This window comes from Electrona antarctica (assembly GCF_951216825.1).
Source record: "Electrona antarctica genome assembly, contig: scaffold_354, whole genome shotgun sequence".
Classification (NCBI taxonomy): Eukaryota; Metazoa; Chordata; class Actinopteri; order Myctophiformes; family Myctophidae; genus Electrona; species Electrona antarctica.
The window spans coordinates 35565-60000 of NW_027638380.1; the positions used below are offsets into that span (position 1 = coordinate 35565).

General features: G+C 44.9%; 1 protein-coding gene across 1 annotated transcript in view; it reads right to left on the minus strand.

Annotated features, from left to right (window-relative positions):
- LOC306918128 (uncharacterized protein) overlaps nt 1-24436 on the minus strand; it is a 56776-nt gene that overhangs the window by 12206 nt on the left and 20134 nt on the right. The window contains exons 4-14 of the mRNA XM_079531010.1: nt 22386-22637; nt 20904-21023; nt 19735-19854; nt 18551-18664; nt 15343-15459; nt 13059-13175; nt 10412-10528; nt 7442-7558; nt 5132-5248; nt 2974-3090; nt 86-144 (exon numbers count right to left, since the gene is read on the minus strand). Coding sequence (XP_079387136.1) covers nt 86-144; nt 2974-3090; nt 5132-5248; nt 7442-7558; nt 10412-10528; nt 13059-13175; nt 15343-15459; nt 18551-18664; nt 19735-19854; nt 20904-21023; nt 22386-22456 — 1186 coding nt within the window. The 5' untranslated portion in view covers nt 22457-22637. The remainder of the gene's footprint in view (nt 1-85; nt 145-2973; nt 3091-5131; nt 5249-7441; nt 7559-10411; nt 10529-13058; nt 13176-15342; nt 15460-18550; nt 18665-19734; nt 19855-20903; nt 21024-22385; nt 22638-24436) is intronic.

Here is a 24436-nt window from a genome sequence, read left to right on the forward strand (position 1 = left end):
ATTTAATCTGATGAGTCTGCTGCTATTTAGACATTTCATTAATTGAAATAAAATGTTGTAAAGTGTAAAATGTGTCCAGTCTTACTGTGTCCAGGTGTGGTTTGACTGAATGTCTTCTGTCCAGGTGTGTTTCTGAATGTCTCTCTGTGGAGATGAAGACAATAGAATATATACATATAGATACATACAGTATAGATGAAGACAATAGAATATAGATAATAGATAGTTTAATATATAAACTATACCACCTTTTATTAAACGTTCTTTATCATTAGGTCTCATTATACAAGTAGAAGAGAACACAACATCTTGGGTTAAAACTATAAGACAATGTTGCCGTTTTATTTATTATTATTATTATTATTATTATTATTAGACCAAGGTTCATGTTTTAGGTTATTAGAGATTGTAAAAGGTGAGTGTTGAAACATTTTCATTTGCCGTTTTATTTCATTTGTGTTTTTCATGATTTTGAGCTGAACCTCTCCCATCCAGGGAGTGTGTGTGTGTGTGTGTGTGTGTGTGTGTGTGTGCGTGTGTGTGTGTACGTGTACAGTTTGTCTGCCATCAAGCCAACGGTGCCAGAGATTATCTGGTCTCAGACGGAAGGACAGGGTGTAAAACATGGACTGGACCATTCAGCCTGGCAGAGACAGGGTGTAAAACATGGACTGGACCATTCAGCCTGGCAGAGACAGGGTGTAAAACATGGACTGGACCATTCAGCCTGGCAGAGACAGGGTGTAAAACATGGACTGGACCATTCAGCCTGGCAGAGACAGGGTGTAAAACATGGACTGGACCATTCAGCCTGGCAGAGACAGGGTGTAAAACATGGACTGGACCATTCAGCCTGGCAGAGACAGGGTGTAAAAACTCTCATCGTAATATTAACCAGTGGATGCATCCCGCCCCTCCTCCCCTCATTCTCTACTGCTGACTAATATGTTGTGAGTTGGTCTGGAGGCTATGGACGAGAATATTTAATATAACTTTATCAAAAGCTGTCGGAAGTCCTGTCGGATTTACTGCAGAGGAGCTGACTGCTGAGTGACTTTGTCGTCATTCAATTACTTTTATTCGGATGGGGGGCCCGTGTTGTTTGCCAACACCCATGGATTACCTAAAGAAATGTCGAGCATTCTGAAGCAACAGGAGTGCGAGTGGTTTGGGAACTTTGGGTAAGTAGCATTTACATTTAGGCTAGCCTACTATTGTATTTGCTAGCTGGTTTGGTTAACATGCTGAACTAAATTAAAAAGAAATGTGGCAGCGTGGCGATCGCTCCGTGAGCTGAGAGAGAGAGAACGTGTGTGTGTTTGGAGAGACTGCATGCTACGTGCGTGCGAGAGAGAGCGAAGGTGTGTGTGTGTGTGTGTGTGTGTGTGGGCGCGACAGCGCGTGTGTGTTTGGAGAGAGCGTGCATGCGTGCGTGCGAGAGAGAGAGAGTGTTTGGAGAGTGTGTGAGAGAGATAATCTTCCCTGGTGCCCACTCTGTTTTGGTGCCCACCTATCCCTGGTGCCCAGTCTGCCCACCGTTCCCTAGTGCCCACTCTGTTTTGGTGCCCACCTATCCCTGGTGCCCAGTCTGCCCACCGTTCCCTAGTGCCCACTCTGTTTGGTGCCCTCCCTAGTGCCTTCATAGATTTGTTTGACAGCACCATGTCAAACAGTCAGTGTTGTGTTGGATTCATGTTCAGTATTTTTAGACGCCCACTTAGTCGCAGCATGAGGCATCGTTTGGGAACTTGTAGATCTGCTATTTTCGACTAATGTTACCCTCAGAATAGGGATGCTAGGGTTTTAACACATTGTCTTTGTTTTGCAGTACGATCTAGGACTGAAACCATGGCTGCCTGCCTCTCCAAGACCCATGTACTGCTGAGAGGAAGAAGTTTGTGTTGGATTTTACAAAGGCTCTGGTTGAGGCAGATATTCCTCTTGAGGAAGCCCCCAAGCTGGCCCCTGGCTATCTGGCAGGCAGGCAGGCAGGCAGGCAGGCTGACTGACTGACTGGCTAACGGACTGACTGACTGACTGACTGATTAGCTGGCTATAACTGACTGGCTAACTAACTGACTGGCTGGCTGGCTGACTGACTGACTGACTGACTGACTATAACTGACTGGCTAACTGACTGGCTGGCTGGCTGGCTGGCTGGCTGGCTGGCTGACTGACTGACTGGCTAATGGACTGACTGGCTGACTGACTGACTGGCTGACTGGCGGTGTGTGTGTGTGTGTGTGTGTGTGTGTGTGTGACGCGGCCTGTTGTAGCGCCACCATGACGCTGATTTGAAAACTGTCAAGTGGCATTTCTTCCTCAGCCTAGTGGGAATATGCATGCACAGTTTCACCGCAATGCGTTGAGGAGTTGTGGCGATTTGTACAAAACGGGTACAAAGCAGGCTACTCCTGAAAACTTTAGAAGCCAATCGTAGCCAATCAGGACGGATTATTAGGATTGGAGGATTGACATACTGTGTGTGGAGGTAACCTGACTCTGCCAGATGGCGGCAGTATTGAGTTCACCAGTTCCCTCCTCCTGCCTGCATCTGGTCTCTCTCAAGCAGAAACGATGAACCCAGAAGCAGCGAGACAAAAATCTGATATCTCCATAATAATTTAGAGTTGTAGTCTTTAGTTAGGTTGTGTTTACATTGCGCTGTGGCAGCGCTTCAATACATCATAAGTCTAGCGTTGATCCCGCCTCTAGCGGCCCCGTACGGCCGCATATCGCTCCGGACAGAATTCATCCGGAGTACATTGTCTCTGCCTGAGAGATCGCAGACTCTCCCTCCTGGCAGAATGCAAATGTTGTCCAGCAGGGGGAGTGGTACCACCAGGCTAGTGTGGAGGTCCAGTTGACTTAAATTGTATAGTGTTATAGTGTATATTGTATAGTGTTATAGTGTATATTGTATAGTGTTACAGTGTTATAGTGTTGTATATATTTATAGGAGGGTTGACATACTGTGTATCAGGAGGTCCAGGTTCATTACTGAAGCTAGGACCCCTGTAGGGGTTAGTCCAGTCACTCTTCACAGACAGAAGGCTGGGAGTTGGAGACTCTGCTCTGTGGTGGACACTTCTGGAATCACACAGACAGAAATAACAATACATAAACAACAGAGACAGTGAATAATACTACTAGAAATACTACTAAGTAAATAACAGACAGTAATTAGCAGGCCCGAACGGAATACGCGGCCGCGGTGTTCCGACAAAAACTCTGCGGAATTAGCGCGGAATTTGAACACGTTCATGTTGTAGTTTACTTTACCCAGGCCATCGTAATATTAACCAGTGGATGCATCCCGCCCCTCCTCCCCTCATTCTCTACTGCTGACTAATATGTTGTGAGTTGGTCTGGAGGCTATGGACGAGAATATTTAATATAACTTTATCAAAAGCGGTCGGAAGTCCTGTCGGATTTACTGCAGAGGAGCTGACTGCTGAGTGACTTCGTCGTCATTCAATTACTTTTATTCGGATGGGGGGCCCGTGTTGTTTGCCAACACCCATGGATTACCTAAAGTGCCCAGTCTGCCCACCGTTCCCTAGTGCCCACTCTGTTTTGGTGCCCACCTATCCCTGGTGCCCAGTCTGCCCACCGTTCCCTAGTGCCCACTCTGTTTGGTGCCCTCCCTAGTGCCTTCATAGATTTGTTTGACAGCACCATGTCAAACAGTGCAGTGTTGTGTTGGATTCATGTTCAGTATTTTTAGACGCCCACTTAGTCGCAGCATGAGGCATCGTTTGGGAACTTGTAGATCTGCTATTTTCGACTAATGTTACCCTCAGAATAGGGATGCTAGGGTTTTAACACATTGTCTTTGTTTTGCAGTACGATCTAGGACTGAAACCATGGCTGCCTGCCTCTCCAAGACCCATGTACTGCTGAGAGGAAGAAGTTTGTGTTGGATTTTACAAAGGCTCTGGTTGAGGCAGATATTCCTCTTGAGGAAGCCCCCAAGCTGGCCCCTGGCTATCTGGCAGGCAGGCAGGCAGGCAGACTGACTGACTGCCTGACTGACTGATTAGCTGGCTATAACTGACTGGCTAACTAACTGACTGGCTGGCTGGCTGACTGACTGACTGACTGACTGACTGACTGACTGACTGACTGACTGACTGACTGACTGACTGGCTGGCTGGCTGACTGACTGACTGGATAATGGACTTACTGGCTGGCTGGCTGACTGACTGACTGACTGGCTAACGGACTGGCTGGCTGGCTGACTGGCTGACTGACTGACTAACTGACTGGCTAATGGACTGACTGGCTGACTGGCGGTGTGTGTGTGTGTGTGTGTGTGTGTGTGTGACGCGGCCTGTTGTAGCGCCACCATGAGGCTGATTTGAAAACTGTCAAGTGGCATTTCTTCCTCAGCCTAGTGGGAATATGCATGCACAGTTTCACCGCAATCGGACGCTGCGTTGAGGAGTTGTGGCGATTTGTACAAAACGGGTACAAAGCAGGCTACTCCTGAAAACGTTAGAAGCCAATCGTAGCCAATCAGGACGGATTATTAGGATTGGAGGATTGACATACTGTGTGTGGAGGTAACCTGACTCTGCCAGATGGCGGCAGTATTGAGTTCACCAGTTCCCTCCTCCTGCCTGCATCTGGGCTCTCTCAAGCAGAAACGATGAACCCAGAAGCAGCGAGACAAAAATCTGATATCTCCATAATAATTTAGAGTTGTAGTCTTTAGTTAGGTTGTGTTTACATTTGCGCTGTGGCAGCGCTTCAATACGTCATAAGTCTAGCGTTGATCCCGCCTCTAGCGGCCCCGTACGGCCGCATATCGCTCCGGACATAATTCATCCGGAGTACATTGTCTCTGCCTGAGAGATCCCAGACACTCTCTCCTGGCAGAATGCAAATGTTGTCCAGCAGGGAGAGTGGTTCCACCAGGCTAGTGTGGAGGTCCAGTTGACTTAAATTGTATAGTGTTATAGTGTATATTGTATAGTGTTATAGTGTATATTGTATATTGTTATAGTGTGTATATTGTATAGTGTTATAGTGTATATTGTATAGTGTTATAGTGTATAGTGTTATAGTGTATATTGTATAGTGTTACAGTGTTATTGTGTTGTATATATTTATAGGAGGGTTGACATACTGTGTATCAGGAGGTCCAGGTTCATTACTGAAGCTAGGACCCCTGTAGGGGTTAGCCCAGTCACTCTTCACAGACAGAAGGCTGGGAGTTGGAGACTCTGCTCTGTGGTGGACACTTCTGGAATCACACAGACAGAAATAACAATACATAAACAACAGAGACAGTGAATAATACTACTAGAAATACTACTAAGTAAATAACAGACAGTAATTAGCAGGCCCGAACGGAATACGCGGCCGCGGTGTTCCGACAAAAACTCTGCAGAATTAGCGCGGAATTTGAACACGTTCATGTTGTAGTTTACTTTACCCAGGCCATCGTAATATTAACCAGTGGATGCATCCCGCCCCTCCTCCCCTCATTCTCTACTGCTGACTAATATGTTGTGAGTTGGTCTGGAGGCTATGGACGAGAATATTTAATATAACTTTATCAAAAGCTGTCGGAAGTCCTGTCGGATTTACTGCAGAGGAGCTGACTGCTGAGTGACTTCGTCGTCATTCAATTACTTTTATTCGGATGGGGGGCCCCGTGTTGTTTGCCAACACCCATGGATTACCTAAAGTGCCCAGTCTGCCCACCGTTCCCTAGTGCCCACTCTGTTTTGGTGCCCACCTATCCCTGGTGCCCAGTCTGCCCACCGTTCCCTAGTGCCCACTCTGTTTTGGTGCCCACCTATCCCTGGTGCCCAGTCTGCCCACCGTTCCCTAGTGCCCACTCTGTTTGGTGCCCACCTATCCCTGGTGCCCAGTCTGCCCACCGTTCCCTAGTGCCCACTCTGTTTGGTGCCCTCCCTAGTGCCTTCATAGATTTGTTTGACAGCACCATGTCAAACAGTGCAGTGTTGTGTTGGATTCATGTTCAGTATTTTTAGACGCCCACTTAGTCGCAGCATGAGGCATCGTTTGGGAACTTGTAGATCTGCTATTTTCGACTAATGTTACCCTCAGAATAGGGATGCTAGGGTTTTAACACATTGTCTTTGTTTTGCAGTACGATCTAGGACTGAAACCATGGCTGCCTGCCTCTCCAAGACCCATGTACTGCTGAGAGGAAGAAGTTTGTGTTGGATTTTACAAAGGCTCTGGTTGAGGCAGATATTCCTCTTGAGGAAGCCCCCAAGCTGGCCCCTGGCTATCTGGCAGGCAGGCAGGCAGGCAGGCAGACTGACTGACTGACTGACTGACTGACTGCCTGACTGACTGATTAGCTGGCTATAACTGACTGGCTAACTAACTGACTGGCTGGCTGGCTGACTGACTGACTGACTGACTGACTGACTGACTATAACTGACTGGCTAACTGACTGGCTGGCTGGCTGACTGACTGACTGGATAATGGACTTACTGGCTGGCTGGCTGGCTGACTGACTGACTGACTGGCTAACGGACTGGCTGGCTGGCTGGCTGGCTAATGGACTGACTGGCTGACTGACTGACTGACTGACTGGCTAATGGACTGACTGGCTGACTGGCGGTGTGTGTGTGTGTGTGTGTGTGACGCGGCCTGTTGTAGCGCCACCATGACGCTGATTTGAAAACTGTCAAGTGGCATTTCTTCCTCAGCCTAGTGGGAATATGCATGCACAGTTTCACCGCAATCGGACGCTGCGTTGAGGAGTTGTGGCGATTTGTACAAAACGGGTACAAAGCAGGCTACTCCTGAAAACGTTAGAAGCCAATCGTAGCCAATCAGGACGGATTATTAGGATTGGAGGATTGACATACTGTGTGTGGAGGTAACCTGACTCTGCCAGATGGCGGCAGTATTGAGTTCACCAGTTCCCTCCTCCTGCCTGCATCTGGGCTCTCTCAAGCAGAAACGATGAACCCAGAAGCAGCGAGACAAAAATCTGATATCTCCATAATAATTTAGAGTTGTAGTCTTTAGTTAGGTTGTGTTTACATTGCGCTGTGGCAGCGCTTCAATACGTCATAAGTCTAGCGTTGATCCCGCCTCTAGCGGCCCCGTACGGCCGCATATTGCTCCGGACATAATTCATCCGGAGTACATAGTCTCTGCCTGAGAGATCCCAGACACTCTCTCCTGGCAGAATGCAAATGTTGTCCAGCAGGGGGAGTGGTTCCACCAGGCTAGTGTGGAGGTCCAGTTGACTTAAATTGTATAGTGTTATAGTGTATATTGTATAGTGTTATAGTGTATATTGTATATTGTTATAGTGTGTATATTGTATAGTGTTATAGTGTATATTGTATAGTGTTATAGTGTATATTGTATAGTGTTATAGTGTATATTGTATAGTGTTACAGTGTTATTGTGTTGTATATATTTATAGGAGGGTTGACATACTGTGTATCAGGAGGTCCAGGTTCGTTACTGAAGCTAGGACCCCTGTAGGGGTTATCCCAGTCACTCTTCACAGACAGAAGGCTGGGAGTTGGAGACTCTGCTCTGTGGTGGACACTTCTGGAATCACACAGACAGAAATAACAATACATAAACAACAGAGAGTGAATAATACTACTAGAAATAATACTAAGTAAATAACAGACTAGTGCCCACTCTGTTTGGTGCCCACCTATCCCTGGTGCCCAGTCTGCCCACCGTTCCCTAGTGCCCACTCTGTTTTGATGCCCACCTATCCCTGGTGCCCAGTCTGCCCACCGTTCCCTAGTGCCCACTCTGTTTTGGTGCCCACCTATCCCTGGTGCCCAGTCTGCCCACCGTTCCCTAGTGCCCACTCTGTTTGGTGCCCACCTATCCCTGGTGCCCAGTCTGCACACCGTTCCCTAGTGCCCACTCTGTTTGGTGCCCTCCCTAGTGCCTTCATAGATTTGTTTGACAGCACCATGTCAAACAGTGCAGTGTTGTGTTGGATTCATGTTCAGTATTTTTAGACGCCCACTTAGTCGCAGCATGAGGCATCGTTTGGGAACTTGTAGATCTGCTATTTTCGACTAATGTTACCCTCAGAATAGGGATGCTATTTTCAATATTTCAATATTTTCAATATTCTTGAATGTATTTTATTATTTATCTCACAATAGTCAACTTGGGGGGGGGGGGTGATTGGGGGGGGGGGGGGGGTTGTGAACACTAAACCAGTGGTTCTCAAACATTTTCATGTCAAGGACCCCCAAATTGACATGCATTCTGCAGACCCCCATATGAAAATATTTTCTGCTAGGGTAATGTTTTGAACATTTATCAAAATGTTTCGAAAATAGCCGATCTACAAGCTAAAAATGGGCAGTAATGGGACGCGTTTGTGAGCTTGTAGCTATTTTCAAGTATAAAATGGGATTAAAGTGGTAAAATGTTCCATATTTTGCTGTGGACTGCCTGGAACTCCCCCAAGGACCCCTTGAGGTCCTCAGACCAAACTTTGAGCATCATGCAGATGGCGCTGTTTTTCCTTTATGTTTTCAGATTGCACTTAAGAATGAAAAGGGCACCCTAAGAGTGCTCCACAGTAGGGTTTAATATTTTCCCGGATTTGGCTCATTTTAATTCCCCGGGAATTTGCGGACCTTTTCCCGGGCTCCCGCGGGAATTCCCGTCAGAAAAAAAAGAAAAAAAGTGCCCACCAAAATGCATTTATATGTATAGATACTTCATATGTTCAATAGAATAGTGATATTTTTTGGTTTAAAACGTTTTATTTGAACGAAATATGAACATATAGCCTACAATAAAAGTATTAAATTAAAATATTAATAATGTTATAGGCCTACTACGCTATTCAGAAAAAGGGACACAGGAGTTTGCACTAATGTGACTGTCGAAGCACGGGGAAAAAACGACCTCACGTCTTTCACATAGATACCTTAGCCATGGTCTTTCACCCTTTGAGCATGCAGTGGGTCCCCTTCTCCGCTGCAGAGAATGTGATCATCCCGCTTTGTACTTTATGAAAAGTCCGATTGGGTGTTAAATTAGCCAGCACGTCCAGTGCACAGCACACTGATTATTAGAGAGAGAGAGAGAGAGAGAGAGAGAGAGAGAGAGAGAGAGAGAGAGAGAGGGGGGAGAGAGAGAGAGAGAGAGAGAGAGAGAGAGAGAGAGAGAGAGAGAGAGAGAGAGAGGGGGGGAGAGAGAGAGAGAGAGAGAGGCAGAGAGAGAGAGAGAGAGAGAGAGAGCAGAGAGAGAGAGAGAGAGAGAGAGAGAGAGAGAGAGAGAGAGAGAGAGAGAGAGAGAGAGAGAGAGAGAGAGACGCTGCGTGCTGGTGGTTATTATAAAACAAATTGTAGCCTACTCATCTTTGTTTGTGTTCCGTTTCACGTTATTGCTGTACACATGCAGGCAAAAGCAAAAAGGGGTTTAGAAGTGACAATGTCCATCACAGGGAAAGGAAACTCCTCGCTCCGTCCGTAATACACACAATTCTCACAGAGTGACTGATTAGGCTAATGATTGACAGGTGCAGCAGCTTTGGGAGCGTGCCTGAAGATGTCTGTCAGACATTCATATTTTGCTAAAGTGTATATAAACTCTGTAGGCCCTATCTGATTAATTGCGGGAGGATGCAGGATTCGCGGGGTCCCACTGATTTCATCTTGACCGGCCGGCGGCCGTGCCTGCCCGCCCGCAGGTAGGCTATTTAAATACCGCCAGCGCCGCCAACATTTACGTTGGGTCCCGCTGGCTCCAGTTCCCGTTGCAGGCTTGCAGTTGCAGCCCTCGAGTGTAATCCATAATTCCATATAAATATCATCAAACATGTTTGAAAATTATGGGAGGGTTCAGATTGGACATTATTATCTCATAGATAAGGGGAAAGAACGCGCACTGTGTGAAAACTCCTTTAGTGTAATTTCCCTACAAGAAAAAAAAAAACTCCGGGACAACGGGTCCCGAAGAAATTTCCGGGCGGGAAATCTCGTGCCCTATTCCCGGGAGGCCCGAAATCCCGGGATCCCGGCATTAAACCCTACTCCACAGTGTGCGTAGATTATGTTCTTACCTACGAACAAATCACAGCTAAGAAAAGATTGAGGGATCCCAAAACCTTCTTAAAAACTTCCTAAGTGGGTCTAAGAACAAATGTCCTCTTAAGAACTTCTTAAGAACGGTTGGCGCATGAGGCCCATTGTCTCTGCCTGAGAGATCCCAGACACTCTCTCCTGGCAGAATGCAAATGTTGTCCAGCAGGGGGAGTGGTTCCACCAGGCTAGTGTGGAGGTCCAGTTGACTTAAATTGTATAGTGTTATAGTGTATATTGTATAGTGTTATAGTGTATATTGTATAGTGTTATAGTGTATATTGTATAGTGTTATAGTGTTATAGTGTTGTATATATTTATAGGAGGGTTGACATACTGTGTATCAGGAGGTCCAGGTTCATTACTGAAGCTAGGACCCCTGTAGGGGTTATCCCAGTCACTCTTCACAGACAGAAGGCTGGGAGTTGGAGACTCTGCTCTGTGGTGGACACTTCTGGAATCACACAGACAGAAATAACAATACATAAACAACAGACAGTGAATAATACTACTAGAAATAATACTAAGTAAATAACAGACAGTAATTAGCAGGCCCGAACGGAATACGCGGCCGCGGTGTTCCGACAAAAACTCTGCGGAATTAGCGCGGAATTTGAACACGTTCATGTTGTAGTTTACTTTACCCAGGCCATCGTAATATTAACCAGTGGATGCATCCCGCCCCTCCTCCCCTCATTCTCTACTGCTGACTAATATGTTGTGAGTTGGTCTGGAGGCTATGGACGAGAATATTTAATATAACTTTATCAAAAGCTGTCGGAAGTCCTGTCGGATTTACTGCAGAGGAGCTGACTGCTGAGTGACTTCGTCGTCATTCAATTACTTTTATTCGGATGGGGGGCCCGTGTTGTTTGCCAACACCCATGGATTACCTAAAGAAATGTCGAGCATTCTGAAGCAACAGGAGTCCGAGTGGTTTGGGAACTTTGGGTAAGTAGCATTTACATTTAGGCTAGCCTACTATTGTATTTGCTAGCTGGTTTGGTTAACATGCTGAACTAAATTAAAAAGAAATGTGGCAGCGTGGCGATCGCTCCGTGAGCTGAGAGAGAGTGAACGTGTGTATGTTTGGAGAGACTGCATGCTACGTGCGTGCGAGAGAGAGCGAAGGTGTGTGTGTGTGTGTGTGTGTGTGTGCGCGACAGCGCGTGTGTGTTTGGAGAGAGCGTGCGTGCGTGTGTGCGAGAGAGAGAGAGTGTTTGGAGAGTGTGTGAGAGAGATAATCTTCCCTGGTGCCCACCTATCCCTGGTGCCCAGTCTGCCCACCGTTCCCTGGTGCCCACTCTGTTTTGGTGCCCACCTATCCCTGGTGCCCAGTCTGCCCACCGTTCCCTAGTGCCCACTCTGTTTTGGTGCCCACCTATCCCTGGTGCCCAGTCTGCCCACCGTTCCCTAGTGCCCACTCTGTTTTGATGCCCTCCCTAGTGCCTTCATAGATTTGTTTGACAGCACCATGTCAAACAGTGCAGTGTTGTGTTGGATTCATGTTCAGTATTTTTAGACGCCCACTTAGTCGCAGCATGAGGCATCGTTTGGGAACTTGTAGATCTGCTATTTTCGACTAATGTTACCCTCAGAATAGGGATGCTAGGGTTTTAACACATTGTCTTTGTTTTGCAGTACGATCTAGGACTGAAACCATGGCTGCCTGCCTCTCCAAGACCCATGTACTGCTGAGAGGAAGAAGTTTGTGTTGGATTTTACAAAGGCTCTGGTTGAGGCAGATATTCCTCTTGAGGAAGCCCCCAAGCTGGCCCCTGGCTATCTGGCTATCTGGCTGGCAGGCAGGCAGACTGACTGACTGACTGACTGACTGACTGACTGACTGACTGACTGACTGACTGCCTGACTGACTGACTGACTGACTATAACTGACTGGCTAACTAACTGACTGGCTGGCTGGCTGGCTGACTGACTGACTGACTGACTGACTGACTGACTGACTATAACTGACTGGCTAACTGACTGGCTGGCTGGCTGACTGACTGACTGGATAATGGACTTACTGGCTGGCTGGCTGGCTGACTGACTGACTGACTGGCTAACGGACTGGCTGGCTGGCTAATGGACTGACTGGCTGACTGACTGACTGACTGACTGGCTAATGGACTGACTGGCTGACTGGCGGTGTGTGTGTGTGTGTGTGTGACGCGGCCTGTTGTAGCGCCACCATGACGCTGATTTGAAAACTGTCAAGTGGCATTTCTTCCTCAGCCTAGTGGGAATATGCATGCACAGTTTCACCGCAATCGGACGCTGCGTTGAGGAGTTGTGGCGATTTGTACAAAACGGGTACAAAGCAGGCTACTCCTGAAAACGTTAGAAGCCAATCGTAGCCAATCAGGACGGATTATTAGGATTGGAGGATTGACATACTGTGTGTGGAGGTAACCTGACTCTGCCAGATGGCGGCAGTATTGAGTTCACCAGTTCCCTCCTCCTGCCTGCATCTGGGCTCTCTCAAGCAGAAACGATGAACCCAGAAGCAGCGAGACAAAAATCAGATATCTCCATAATAATTTAGAGTTGTAGTCTTTAGTTAGGTTGTGTTTACATTGCGCTGTGGCAGCGCTTCAATACATCATAAGTCTAGCGTTGATCCCGCCTCTAGCGGCCCCATACGGCCGCATATCGCTCCGGACAGAATTCATCCGGAGTACATCGTCTCTGGCTGCCTGAGAGATCCCAGACTCTCCCTCCGGGCAGAATGCAAATGTTGTCCAGCAGGGGGAGTGGTTCCACCAGGCTAGTGTGGAGGTCCAGTTGACTTAAATTGTATAGTGTTATAGTGTATATTGTATAGTGTTATAGTGTATATTGTATATTGTTATAGTGTGTATATTGTATAGTGTTATAGTGTATATTGTATAGTGTTATAGTGTATATTATATAGTGTTATAGTGTATATTGTATAGTGTTACAGTGTTATAGTGTTGTATATATTTATAGGAGGGTTGACATACTGTGTATCAGGAGGTCCAGGTTCATTACTGAAGCTAGGACCCCTGTAGGGGTTAGCCCAGTCACTCTTCACAGACAGAAGGCTGGGAGTTGGAGACTCTGCTCTGTGGTGGACACTTCTGGAATCACACAGACAGAAATAACAATACATAAACAACAGAGACAGTGAATAATACTACTAGAAATAATACTATGTAAATAACAGACAGTAATTAGCAGGCCCGAACGGAATACGCGGCCGCGGTGTTCCGACAAAAACTCTGCGGAATTAGCGCGGAATTTGAACACGTTCATGTTGTAGTTTACTTTACCCAGGCCATCGTAATATTAACCAGTGGATGCATCCCGCCCCTCCTCCCCTCATTCTCTACTGCTGACTAATATGTTGTGAGTTGGTCTGGAGGCTATGGACGAGAATATTTAATATAACTTTATCAAAAGCTGTCGGAAGTCCTGTCGGATTTACTGCAGAGGAGCTGACTGCTGAGTGACTTCGTCGTCATTCAATTACTTTTATTCGGATGGGGGGCCCCGTGTTGTTTGCCAACACCCATGGATTACCTAAAGTGCCCAGTCTGCCCACCGTTCCCTAGTGCCCACTCTGTTTTGGTGCCCACCTATCCCTGGTGCCCAGTCTGCCCACCGTTCCCTAGTGCCCACTCTGTTTGGTGCCCACCTATCCCTGGTGCCCAGTCTGCCCACCGTTCCCTAGTGCCCACTCTGTTTGGTGCCCTCCCTAGTGCCTTCATAGATTTGTTTGACAGCACCATGTCAAACAGTGCAGTGTTGTGTTGGATTCATGTTCAGTATTTTTAGACGCCCACTTAGTCGCAGCATGAGGCATCGTTTGGGAACTTGTAGATCTGCTATTTTCGACTAATGTTACCCTCAGAATAGGGATGCTAGGGTTTTAACACATTGTCTTTGTTTTGCAGTACGATCTAGGACTGAAACCATGGCTGCCTGCCTCTCCAAGACCCATGTACTGCTGAGAGGAAGAAGTTTGTGTTGGATTTTACAAAGGCTCTGGTTGAGGCAGATATTCCTCTTGAGGAAGCCCCCAAGCTGGCCCCTGGCTATCTGGCAGGCAGGCAGGCAGGCAGACTGACTGACTGACTGACTGACTGACTGACTGACTGACTGACTGACTGACTGACTGACTGACTGCCTGACTGACTGATTAGCTGGCTATAACTGACTGGCTAACTAACTGACTGGCTGGCTGGCTGACTGACTGACTGACTGACTGACTGACTGACTGACTGACTATAACTGACTGGCTAACTGACTGGCTGGCTGGCTGACTGACTGACTGGATAATGGACTTACTGGCTGGCTGGCTGACTGACTGACTGACTGGCTAACGGACTGGCTGGCTGGCTGGCTGGCTAATGGACTGACTGGCTGACTGACTGACTGACTGACTGGCTAATGGACTGACTGGCTGACTGGCGGTGTGTGTGTGTGTGTGTGTGACGCGGCCTGTTGTAGCGCCACCATGACGCTGATTTGAAAACTGTCAAGTGGCATTTCTTCCTCAGCCTAGTGGGAATATGCATGCACAGTTTCACCGCAATCGGACGCTGCGTTGAGGAGTTGTGGCGATTTGTACAAAACGGGTACAAAGCAGGCTACTCCTGAAAACGTTAGAAGCCAATCGTAGCCAATCAGGACGGATTATTAGGATTGGAGGATTGACATACTGTGTGTGGAGGTAACCTGACTCTGCCAGATGGCGGCAGTATTGAGTTCACCAGTTCCCTCCTCCTGCCTGCATCTGGGCTCTCTCAAGCAGAAACGATGAACCCAGAAGCAGCGAGACAAAAATCTGATATCTCCATAATAATTTAGAGTTGTAGTCTTTAGTTAGGTTGTGTTTACATTGCGCTGTGGCAGCGCTTCAATACGTCATAAGTCTAGCGTTGATCCCGCCTCTAGCGGCCCCGTACGGCCGCATATTGCTCCGGACATAATTCATCCGGAGTACATAGTCTCTGCCTGAGAGATCCCAGACACTCTCTCCTGGCAGAATGCAAATGTTGTCCAGCAGGGGGAGTGGTTCCACCAGGCTAGTGTGGAGGTCCAGTTGACTTAAATTGTATAGTGTTATAGTGTATATTGTATAGTGTTATAGTGTATATTGTATATTGTTATAGTGTGTATATTGTATAGTGTTATAGTGTATATTGTATAGTGTTATAGTGTATATTGTATAGTGTTATAGTGTATATTGTATAGTGTTACAGTGTTATAGTGTTGTATATATTTATAGGAGGGTTGACATACTGTGTATCAGGAGGTCCAGGTTCATTACTGAAGCTAGGACCCCTGTAGGGGTTATCCCAGTCACTCTTCACAGACAGAAGGCTGGGAGTTGGAGACTCTGCTCTGTGGTGGACACTTCTGGAATCACACAGACAGAAATAACAATACATAAACAACAGAGACAGTGAATAATACTACTAGAAATAATACTAAGTAAATAACAGACAGTAATTAGCAGGCCCGAACGGAATACGCGGCCGCGGTGTTCCGACAAAAACTCTGCGGAATTAGCGCGGAATTTGAACACGTTCATGTTGTAGTTTACTTTACCCAGGCCATCGTAATATTAACCAGTGGATGCATCCCGCCCCTCCTCCCCTCATTCTCTACTGCTGACTAATATGTTGTGAGTTGGTCTGGAGGCTATGGACGAGAATATTTAATATAACTTTATCAAAAGCTGTCGGAAGTCCTGTCGGATTTACTGCAGAGGAGCTGACTGCTGAGTGACTTCGTCGTCATTCAATTACTTTTATTCGGATGGGGGGCCCGTGTTGTTTGCCAACACCCATGGATTACCTAAAGTGCCCAGTCTGCCCACCGTTCCCTAGTGCCCACTCTGTTTTGGTGCCCACCTATCCCTGGTGCCCAGTCTGCCCACCGTTCCCTGGTGCCCACTCTGTTTTGGTGCCCACCTATCCCTGGTGCCCAGTCTGCCCACCGTTCCCTAGTGCCCACTCTGTTTTGGTGCCCACCTATCCCTGGTGCCCAGTCTGCCCACCGTTCCCTAGTGCCCACTCTGTTTGGTGCCCACCTATCCCTGGTGCCCAGTCTGCCCACCGTTCCCTAGTGCCCACTCTGTTTGGTGCCCTCCCTAGTGCCTTCATAGATTTGTTTGACAGCACCATGTCAAACAGTGCAGTGTTGTGTTGGATTCATGTTCAGTATTTTTAGACGCCCACTTAGTCGCAGCATGAGGCATCGTTTGGGAACTTGTAGATCTGCTATTTTCGACTAATGTTACCCTCAGAATAGGGATGCTAGGGTTTTAACACATTGTCTTTGTTTTGCAGTACGATCTAGGACTGAAACCATGGCTGCCTGCCTCTCCAAGACCCATGTACTGCTGAGAGGAAGAAGTTTGTGTTGGATTTTACAAAGGCTCTGGTTGAGGCAGATATTCCTCTTGAGGAAGCCCCCAAGCTGGCCCCTGGCTATCTGGCTGGCAGGCAGGCAGACTGACTGACTGACTGACTGACTAGCTGGCTATAACTGACTGGCTAACTGACTGGCTGGTTAATGGACTGAGTGGCTGGCTGGCTGACTGACTGACTAGCTGGCTATAACTGACTGGCTAACTGACTGGCTGGCTGGCTGACTGACTTACTGGCTTGTATGTTCATGTTGGACCCATTGTAATTTCATTTCACATTTGTTATTTGAATTGTACTAAAGAATGTTCATGAAGGAGTGAAAAACAGAAAAAAACCTGCATATTCCGTTTGGCCTTAGTAATTAGCACAACAGTAGCTTGTATTCCATGTAGTACAAACGGTGCAATAGAATGATTTGTCCAAGGAGATAAAGACGAGTGCCCTCTAAACACTTAAAACTTAGGTCAGGATTGAGAAGGCGTTTTTAGAATCCTGAATGGGTTAAAAGGTGTCTGTTGAATTGAGCAATTGTAACAGTCTCCTTAACAGTTAGTCTATTGTAACAGTTATCTCCTTAACAGTTAGTCTATTGTAACAGTTATCTCCTTAACAGTTAGTCTATTGTAACAGTTATCTCCTTAACAGTTAGTCTATTGTAACAGTTATCTCCTTAACAGTTAGTCCGCCAGCATTTATTGACAGTAATTCATGCCAGCATTTTTCCCTGTTCAGCTCTTATTTTGAAGAGCCACACTCCAATCTTAAAATCCCACACTCTTCACATCAAATAGAAATTCAGAGTAGCAATTTAGCCCAGTTCTCCCCTGCAAAAGTTGCATTTAATTGCTTAACTATATTACCCTGAATCTAATAGTTTAATTACTCAACCGCCCATGCATGCATTGAATACAGGTTACAATAATACCTACAGTTTATAGTCTGCTAAAATAGTGCACCTCTTCTTAAACCAATATTATTTTAAGTCTTAAGAACGGGACATATGCCGACAATTGACCAGATCTACAAGCTCAATGTGCGTAGAGGACGCAACTCTTTGTGAGCTTGTTGTTCTGCTAATTTCGATGCGATAAACACAGGCTCCGTCAACGACAAAGTAAACTAGAAAAGGTGCCCTTCTGGGCACAGGTCTCCACCAGGAGGATAGGAGTGTGTGTGATGTTTGGCAAAATGTTTAGGAGTAATATAAATGTGTGTGTGTGTGTGTGTGTGTGTGTGTGTGTGTGTGTGTGTGTGTGTGTGTGTGTGTGTGACGCGACGCGGCCTGTTGTAGCGCCACCATGACGCTGATTTAAAAACTGTCAAGTGGCATTTCTTCCTCAGCCTAGTGGGAATATGCATGCACAGTTTCACCGCAATGCGTTGAGGAGTTGTGGCGATTTGTACAAAACGGGTACAAAGCGGGCTACTCCTGAAAACTTTAGAAGCCAATCGTAGCCAATCAGGACGGATTATTAGGATTGTAGGATTATCATACTGTGTGTGTGGAGGTAACCTGACTCTGCCAGATGGTGGCAGTATTGAGTTCACCAGTTCCCTCCTCCTGCCTGCATCTGGGCTCTCTCAAGCAGAAACGATGAACCCAGAAGCAGCGAGACAAAAATCTGATATCTCCATAATAATTTAGAGTTGTAGTCTTTAGTTAGGTTGTGTTTACATTGCGCTGTGGCAGCGCTTCAATACATCATAAGTCTAGCGTTGATCCCGCCTCTAGCGGCCCCATACGGCCGCATATCGCTCCGGACATAATTCATCCGGAGTACATAGTCTCTGCCTGAGAGATCCCAGACTCTCCCTCCTGGCAGAATGCAAATGTTGTCCAGCAGGGGGAGTGGTTCCACCAGGCTAGTGTGGAGGTCCAGTTGACTTAAATTGTATAGTGTTATAGTGTATATTGTATAGTGTTATAGTGTATATTGTATAGTGTTATAGTGTATATTGTATATTGTATAGTGTTATAGTGTATATTGTATAGTATTATAGTGTATATTGTATATATATATATATATATATATATATATATAGTGTTGTATATATTTATAGGAGGGTTGACATACTGTGTATCAGGAGGTCCAGGTTCGTTACTGAAGTCAGGAGGATTTCCCATAGACCAGTCACTCGTCAAAGACAGACGGCTGGGAGTTGGAGACTCTGCTCTGTGGTGGACACTTCTGGAATCACACAGACAGAAATAACAATACATAAACAACAGAGACAGTGAATAATACTACTAGAAATACTACTAAGTAAATAACAGACAGTAATTAGCACAACAGTAGCTTGTATTCCATGTAGTACAAACGGTGCAATGGAATGATTTGTCCAAGGAGATAAAGACGAGTGCCTCTCTAAACACTTAAAACTTAGGTCAGGATTGAGAAGGCGTTTTTAGAATCCTGAATGGGTTAAAAGGTGTCTGTTGAATTGAGCTATTGTAACTAGCGCATCCTCAATGATAACGGGCGAGAGAAGAATATTCTGAATTTTTTCCTTTTTTTTATTTTTCAGTCCGACCCTCAGCCACCGTATGCTACACTGTGCACTCATGTTAGCTTACCGTTGATTTAGCTGTTATCATATTGAATGAATGAATAGAAGTTATCATATTGAATGAATGAATAGAAGTTATCATATTGAATGAATGAATAGAAGTTATCATATTGAATGAATGAATAGAAGTTATCATATTGAATGAATGAATGAATAGAAGTTATCATATTGAATGAATGAATGAATAGAAGTTATCATATTGAATGAATTAATGAATAGAAGTTATCATATTGAATGAATGAATGAATAGAAGTTATCATATTGAATGAATGAATGAATAGAAGTTATCATATTGAATGAATGAATAGAAGTTATCATATTGAATGAATGAATAGAAGTTATCATATTGAATGAATGAATAGAAGTTATCATATTGAATGAATGAATGAATAGAAGTTATCATATTGAATGAACAGACAGACAGACAGACAGACAGACAGACATGCAGGCAGGCAGGCAGGCAGGCAGACAGACAGACAGACAGGCAGGCAGGCAGGCAGACAGGCAGACAGGCAGACAGACAGCTTCACCACTTCATTCACAAACTGCACACACAGTCATTTATAATCTATAGATACTATCGGACAGAGAGGACACAACGTTATTATTCTTTGTTTGTATAGTATTAGACTGTAAGGGCCTTGCAAACGGTGAGCGATAAAACAAGCCTATAGTTCATTTTCAATGAGACCTGCGTTTTTTATCAGGAGGTCCAGGTTCGTTACTGAAGTCAGGAGGATTTCCTCTAGACCAGTCACTCGTCAAAGACAGACGGCTGGGAGTTGGAGACTCTGCTCTGTGGTGGACACTTCTGGAATCACACAGACAGAAATAACAATACATAAACAACAGAGACAGTGAATAATACCACTAGAAATAATACTATGTAAATAACAGACAGTAATTAGCACAACAGTAGCTTGTATTCCATGTAGTACAAACGGTGCAATGGAATGATTTGTCCAAGGAGATAAAGACGAGTGCCTCTCTAAACACTTAAAACTTAGGTCAGGATTGAGAAGGCGTTTTTAGAATCCTGAATGGGTTAAAAGGTGTCTGTTGAATTGAGCAATTGTAACTAGCGCATCCTCAATGATACCGGGCGAGAGAAGAATATTCTGCATTTTTTCCTTTTTTTTTTTTTTTTCAGTCCGACCCTCAGCCACCGTATGCTACACTGTGCACTCATGTTAGCTTACCGTTGACTTAGCTGTTATCATATTGAATGAATGAATAGAAGTTATCATATTGAATGAATGAATAGAAGTTATCATATTGAATGAATGAATGAATGAATGAATGAATAGAAGTTATCATATTGAATGAATGAATGAATAGAAGTTATCATATTGAATGAATGAATGAATAGAAGTTATCATATTGAATGAATGAATGAATAGAAGTTATCATATTGAATGAATGAATAGAAGTTATCATATTGAATGAATGAATAGAAGTTATCATATTGAATGAATGAATAGAAGTTATCATATTGAATGAATGAATGCATAGAAGTTATCATATTGAATGAACAGACAGACAGACAGACAGACAGACAGACAGACATGCAGGCAGGCAGGCAGGCAGGCAGGCAGACAGGCAGGCAGGCAGACAGGCAGGCAGAGACAGACAGACAGACAGACAGACAGACAGACAGACAGACAGACAGACAGACAGACAGACAGACAGACAGCTTCACCACTTCATTCACAAACTGCACACACAGTCATTTATAATCTATAGATACTATCGGACAGAGAGGACACAACGTTATTATTCTTTGTTTGTATAGTATTAGACTGTAAGGGCCTTGCAAACGGTGAGCGATAAAACAAGCCTATACTTCATTTTCAATGAGACCTGTGTTTTTTATCAGGAGGTCCAGGTTCGTTACTGAAGTCAGGAGGATTTCCTCTAGACCAGTCACTCTTCACAGACAGACGGCTGGGAGTTGGAGACTCTGCTCTGTGGTAACGACCTCTGGAATCACACAGACAGAAATAACAATACATAAACAACAGAGACAGTGAATAATACTACTAGAAATAATACTATGTAAATAACAGACAGTAATTAGCACAACAGTAGCTTGTATTCCATGTAGTACAAACGGTGCAATGGAATGATTTGTCCAAGGAGATAAAGACGAGTGCCTCTCTAAACACTTAAAACTTAGGTCAGGATTGAGAAGGCGTTTTTAGAATCCTGAATGGGTTAAAAGGTGTCTGTTGAATTGAGCAATTGTAACTAGCGCATCCTCAATGATACCGGGCGAGAGAAGAATATTCTGCATTTTTTCCTTTTTTTTATTTTTCAGTCCGACCCTCAGCCACCGTATGCTACACTGTGCACTCATGTTAGCTTACCGTTGATTTAGCTGTTAGCGCGGCAGAATTATGCCTCGTCTCTCCTAATCCAGGGCGCTCTCCGTGGTTTTGATCTGATCGATATACTAGCGCTTCATTTCTGCTCATCATCCGTCTCTCCCTCAAAATATGAACGCTTTTTGGATCATATATCGTATAAATTAAAACGATAGCAATGTAAGCTAGCAAAGTAAAGCAAACCTTTTTTTCCGGATTGTTTCCGGGTTGTGAGTTTCAGAGTAAAAGCAGTCATGTCTTTCCGGCACCCCAGAGCTACTATTTTGAAGGAATCCCGGCACGGTTAGTCCGCCAGCATTTTAATAACTCAACCGCCCATGCATGCACACCATTCAAGCGTACAGTAGGTTTCCGTTAGTTAGTTAGTTAGTTAGGTTTCTGTTTACAAACAATGAGTGCATTTATTTTGGGGCTAAGCCAGGAACTTACATTCACATTCCATGTATTTTACCTTACCGAAAAGAAAAGCTTTTGAAGACATGTGTCCCTTATGTCCAAACCACACCAAAGGGTCGGTTCGGGACAAAAGGTTTTTTAAACCACACCAATGCAACTCATTACCTTAAAAATCACACCCGTGTGAACTGAGTTGTGCAACTCCCCCCCCCCCCCCCCCTCCATCTCTCTCTCTCTCTGTCTCTCATTAGCAGGCAGCAGTGCATCACTATCTCTCTCTCTCTGTTTCTGCCACAACAGCGCCACTTTTGGTAGTCATTGGTACTCATAGTGACATAGTCACATAGGTGAACACATGGGTGGTCACATAGTCACATAGGTGAACACATGGGTGGTCACATAGTCACATAGGTGAACACATGGGTGGTCACATAGTCACATAGGTGAACACATGGGTGGTCACATAGTCAGTAGTTGCATCACTCAAAAAACGGTTTTGTCCCGACCCGGCCGTTTGGTGTGGTTTTGTGCATTTAGGTTTCCTAAATTGAGAAATTCAAACCTTTCATCAGTAGGGTCGTCTCCGTCACTAGAGCTCATGCCAGAAGCAGAACTCCCACTCATTTTCTCCATAGAGATATTGTATTATCAGTTACAGTCAAATGTAACTGTCTGTCTGTCTGTCTGTCTGTCTGTCTGTCTGCCTGTCTGTCTGTCTGTCTGTCTGTCTGCCTGTCTGCCTGTCTGTATGAAGCTAAATGAATGGGACATTCTCTTCTGGCTCCATGCGCTGTTGCTCATCTCCTGATGACTCCTGGTAGAAAAGAGAGGATGAACATTATTTAGTGAATCATTATAATCCATGTTGAATCTACAGCCACTGGTCACAACAATTTACAATTTAGGCATTTAGCAGACGCTCTTAATCCAGAACGACTTACATTAGGCAAGAACAAAAGTATGGGAATACATCACATATATAAAATGCATTTATCAAGAAACATGCGTAAGCTAAGAACGTAACTAGAACATATCTATATAATGACGCTATACATATTAACTATACATATATACTATACTATGCTATACATATGTTCTATGATGTGCTATGACTACATACAATGCAATTATTGTGCTGTCTACATGACATGCTATAAGTCTGTTTCAAATGCTATCTAAGTCTAAAAGTGCTATCTAAGGGGGTAGGATAAGTGCTATGGGCCATGATGGAGTCTGAAAAGGTGGGTCTTCAGACTTCACACATCTCTTATATTATAGCACTCTGAATTTAAAACACATTAACCCATTCTGGGCGGGAACCCCTTTTGGTGTTTTAGGGCGCGTTCAGATCATACCGCACCGGAGCGCACTCGCCTATTAGTTTGCATTGCACAATGCGCTATTTCCAAACGCACCCTTAAGCATTATGTTATACTTTAGCTATTGAAAAATAGCATATCTACAAGGTTGTCTACCCTGGGCACACACATTTTGGAAGGCAGTTGTAGACCATTTGGAATGGTATATTATTTGACTGACATGACTTCACAGATGATGTATAACTATTTGTGTGAGTTTTAGACACAAGTTGTAGTTCAACATATTTTATTTACCATCCCTGTTCATAATAAATCCATTTATTTTTTCATCAAAAACTGAGGGCTCTATTGCGTGCTAAACCCTTTATCCCTAAATTACTTTGCTTTTTTGAAAAAACATTTTTGAATAGTTCAAATAGCCGATCTACAAGCTCACAGCCTCCATGTAGATCTACAAGCTCACAGCCTCCATGGAGATAAATGATCTACAAGCTCACAGCCTCCATGTAGATAAATGATCTACAAGCTCACAACACCTCCATGTAGATAAATGATCTACAAGCTCACAGCCTCCATGTAGATCTACAAGCTCACAACGCCTCCATGTAGATCTACAAGCTCACAACGCCTCCATGTAGATCTACAAGTTCACAACGCCTCCACATAGATCTACAAGCCCACAGCCTCCATGTAGATCTACAAGCTCACAACGCCTCCATGTAGATCTACAAGCCCACAGCCTCCATGTAGATCTACAAGCTCACAGCCTCCATGTAGATCTACAAGCTCACAACGCCTCCATGTAGATATACAAGCTCACAGCCTCCATGTAGATCTACAAGCTCACAGCTTCCATGTAGATAAATGATCTACAAGCTCACAGCCTCCATGTAGATAAATGATCTACAAGCTCACAGCCTCCATGTAGATAAATGATCTACAAGCTCACAGCCTCCATGGAGATAAATGATCTACAAGCTCACAGCCTTCATGTAGATCTACAAGCTCACAGCCTCCATGTAGATAAATGATCTACAAGCTCACAGCCTCCATGTAGATAAATGATCTACAAGCTCACAGCCTCCATGGAGATAAATGATCTACAAGCTCACAGCCTCCATGGAGATAAATGATCTACAAGCTCACAGCCTCCATGTAGATAAATGATCTACAAGCTCACAGCCTCCATGGAGATAAATGATCTACAAGCTCACAGCCTCCATGGAGATAAATGATCTACAAGCTCACAGCCTCCATGTAGATAAATTATCTACAAGCTCACAGCCTCCATGTA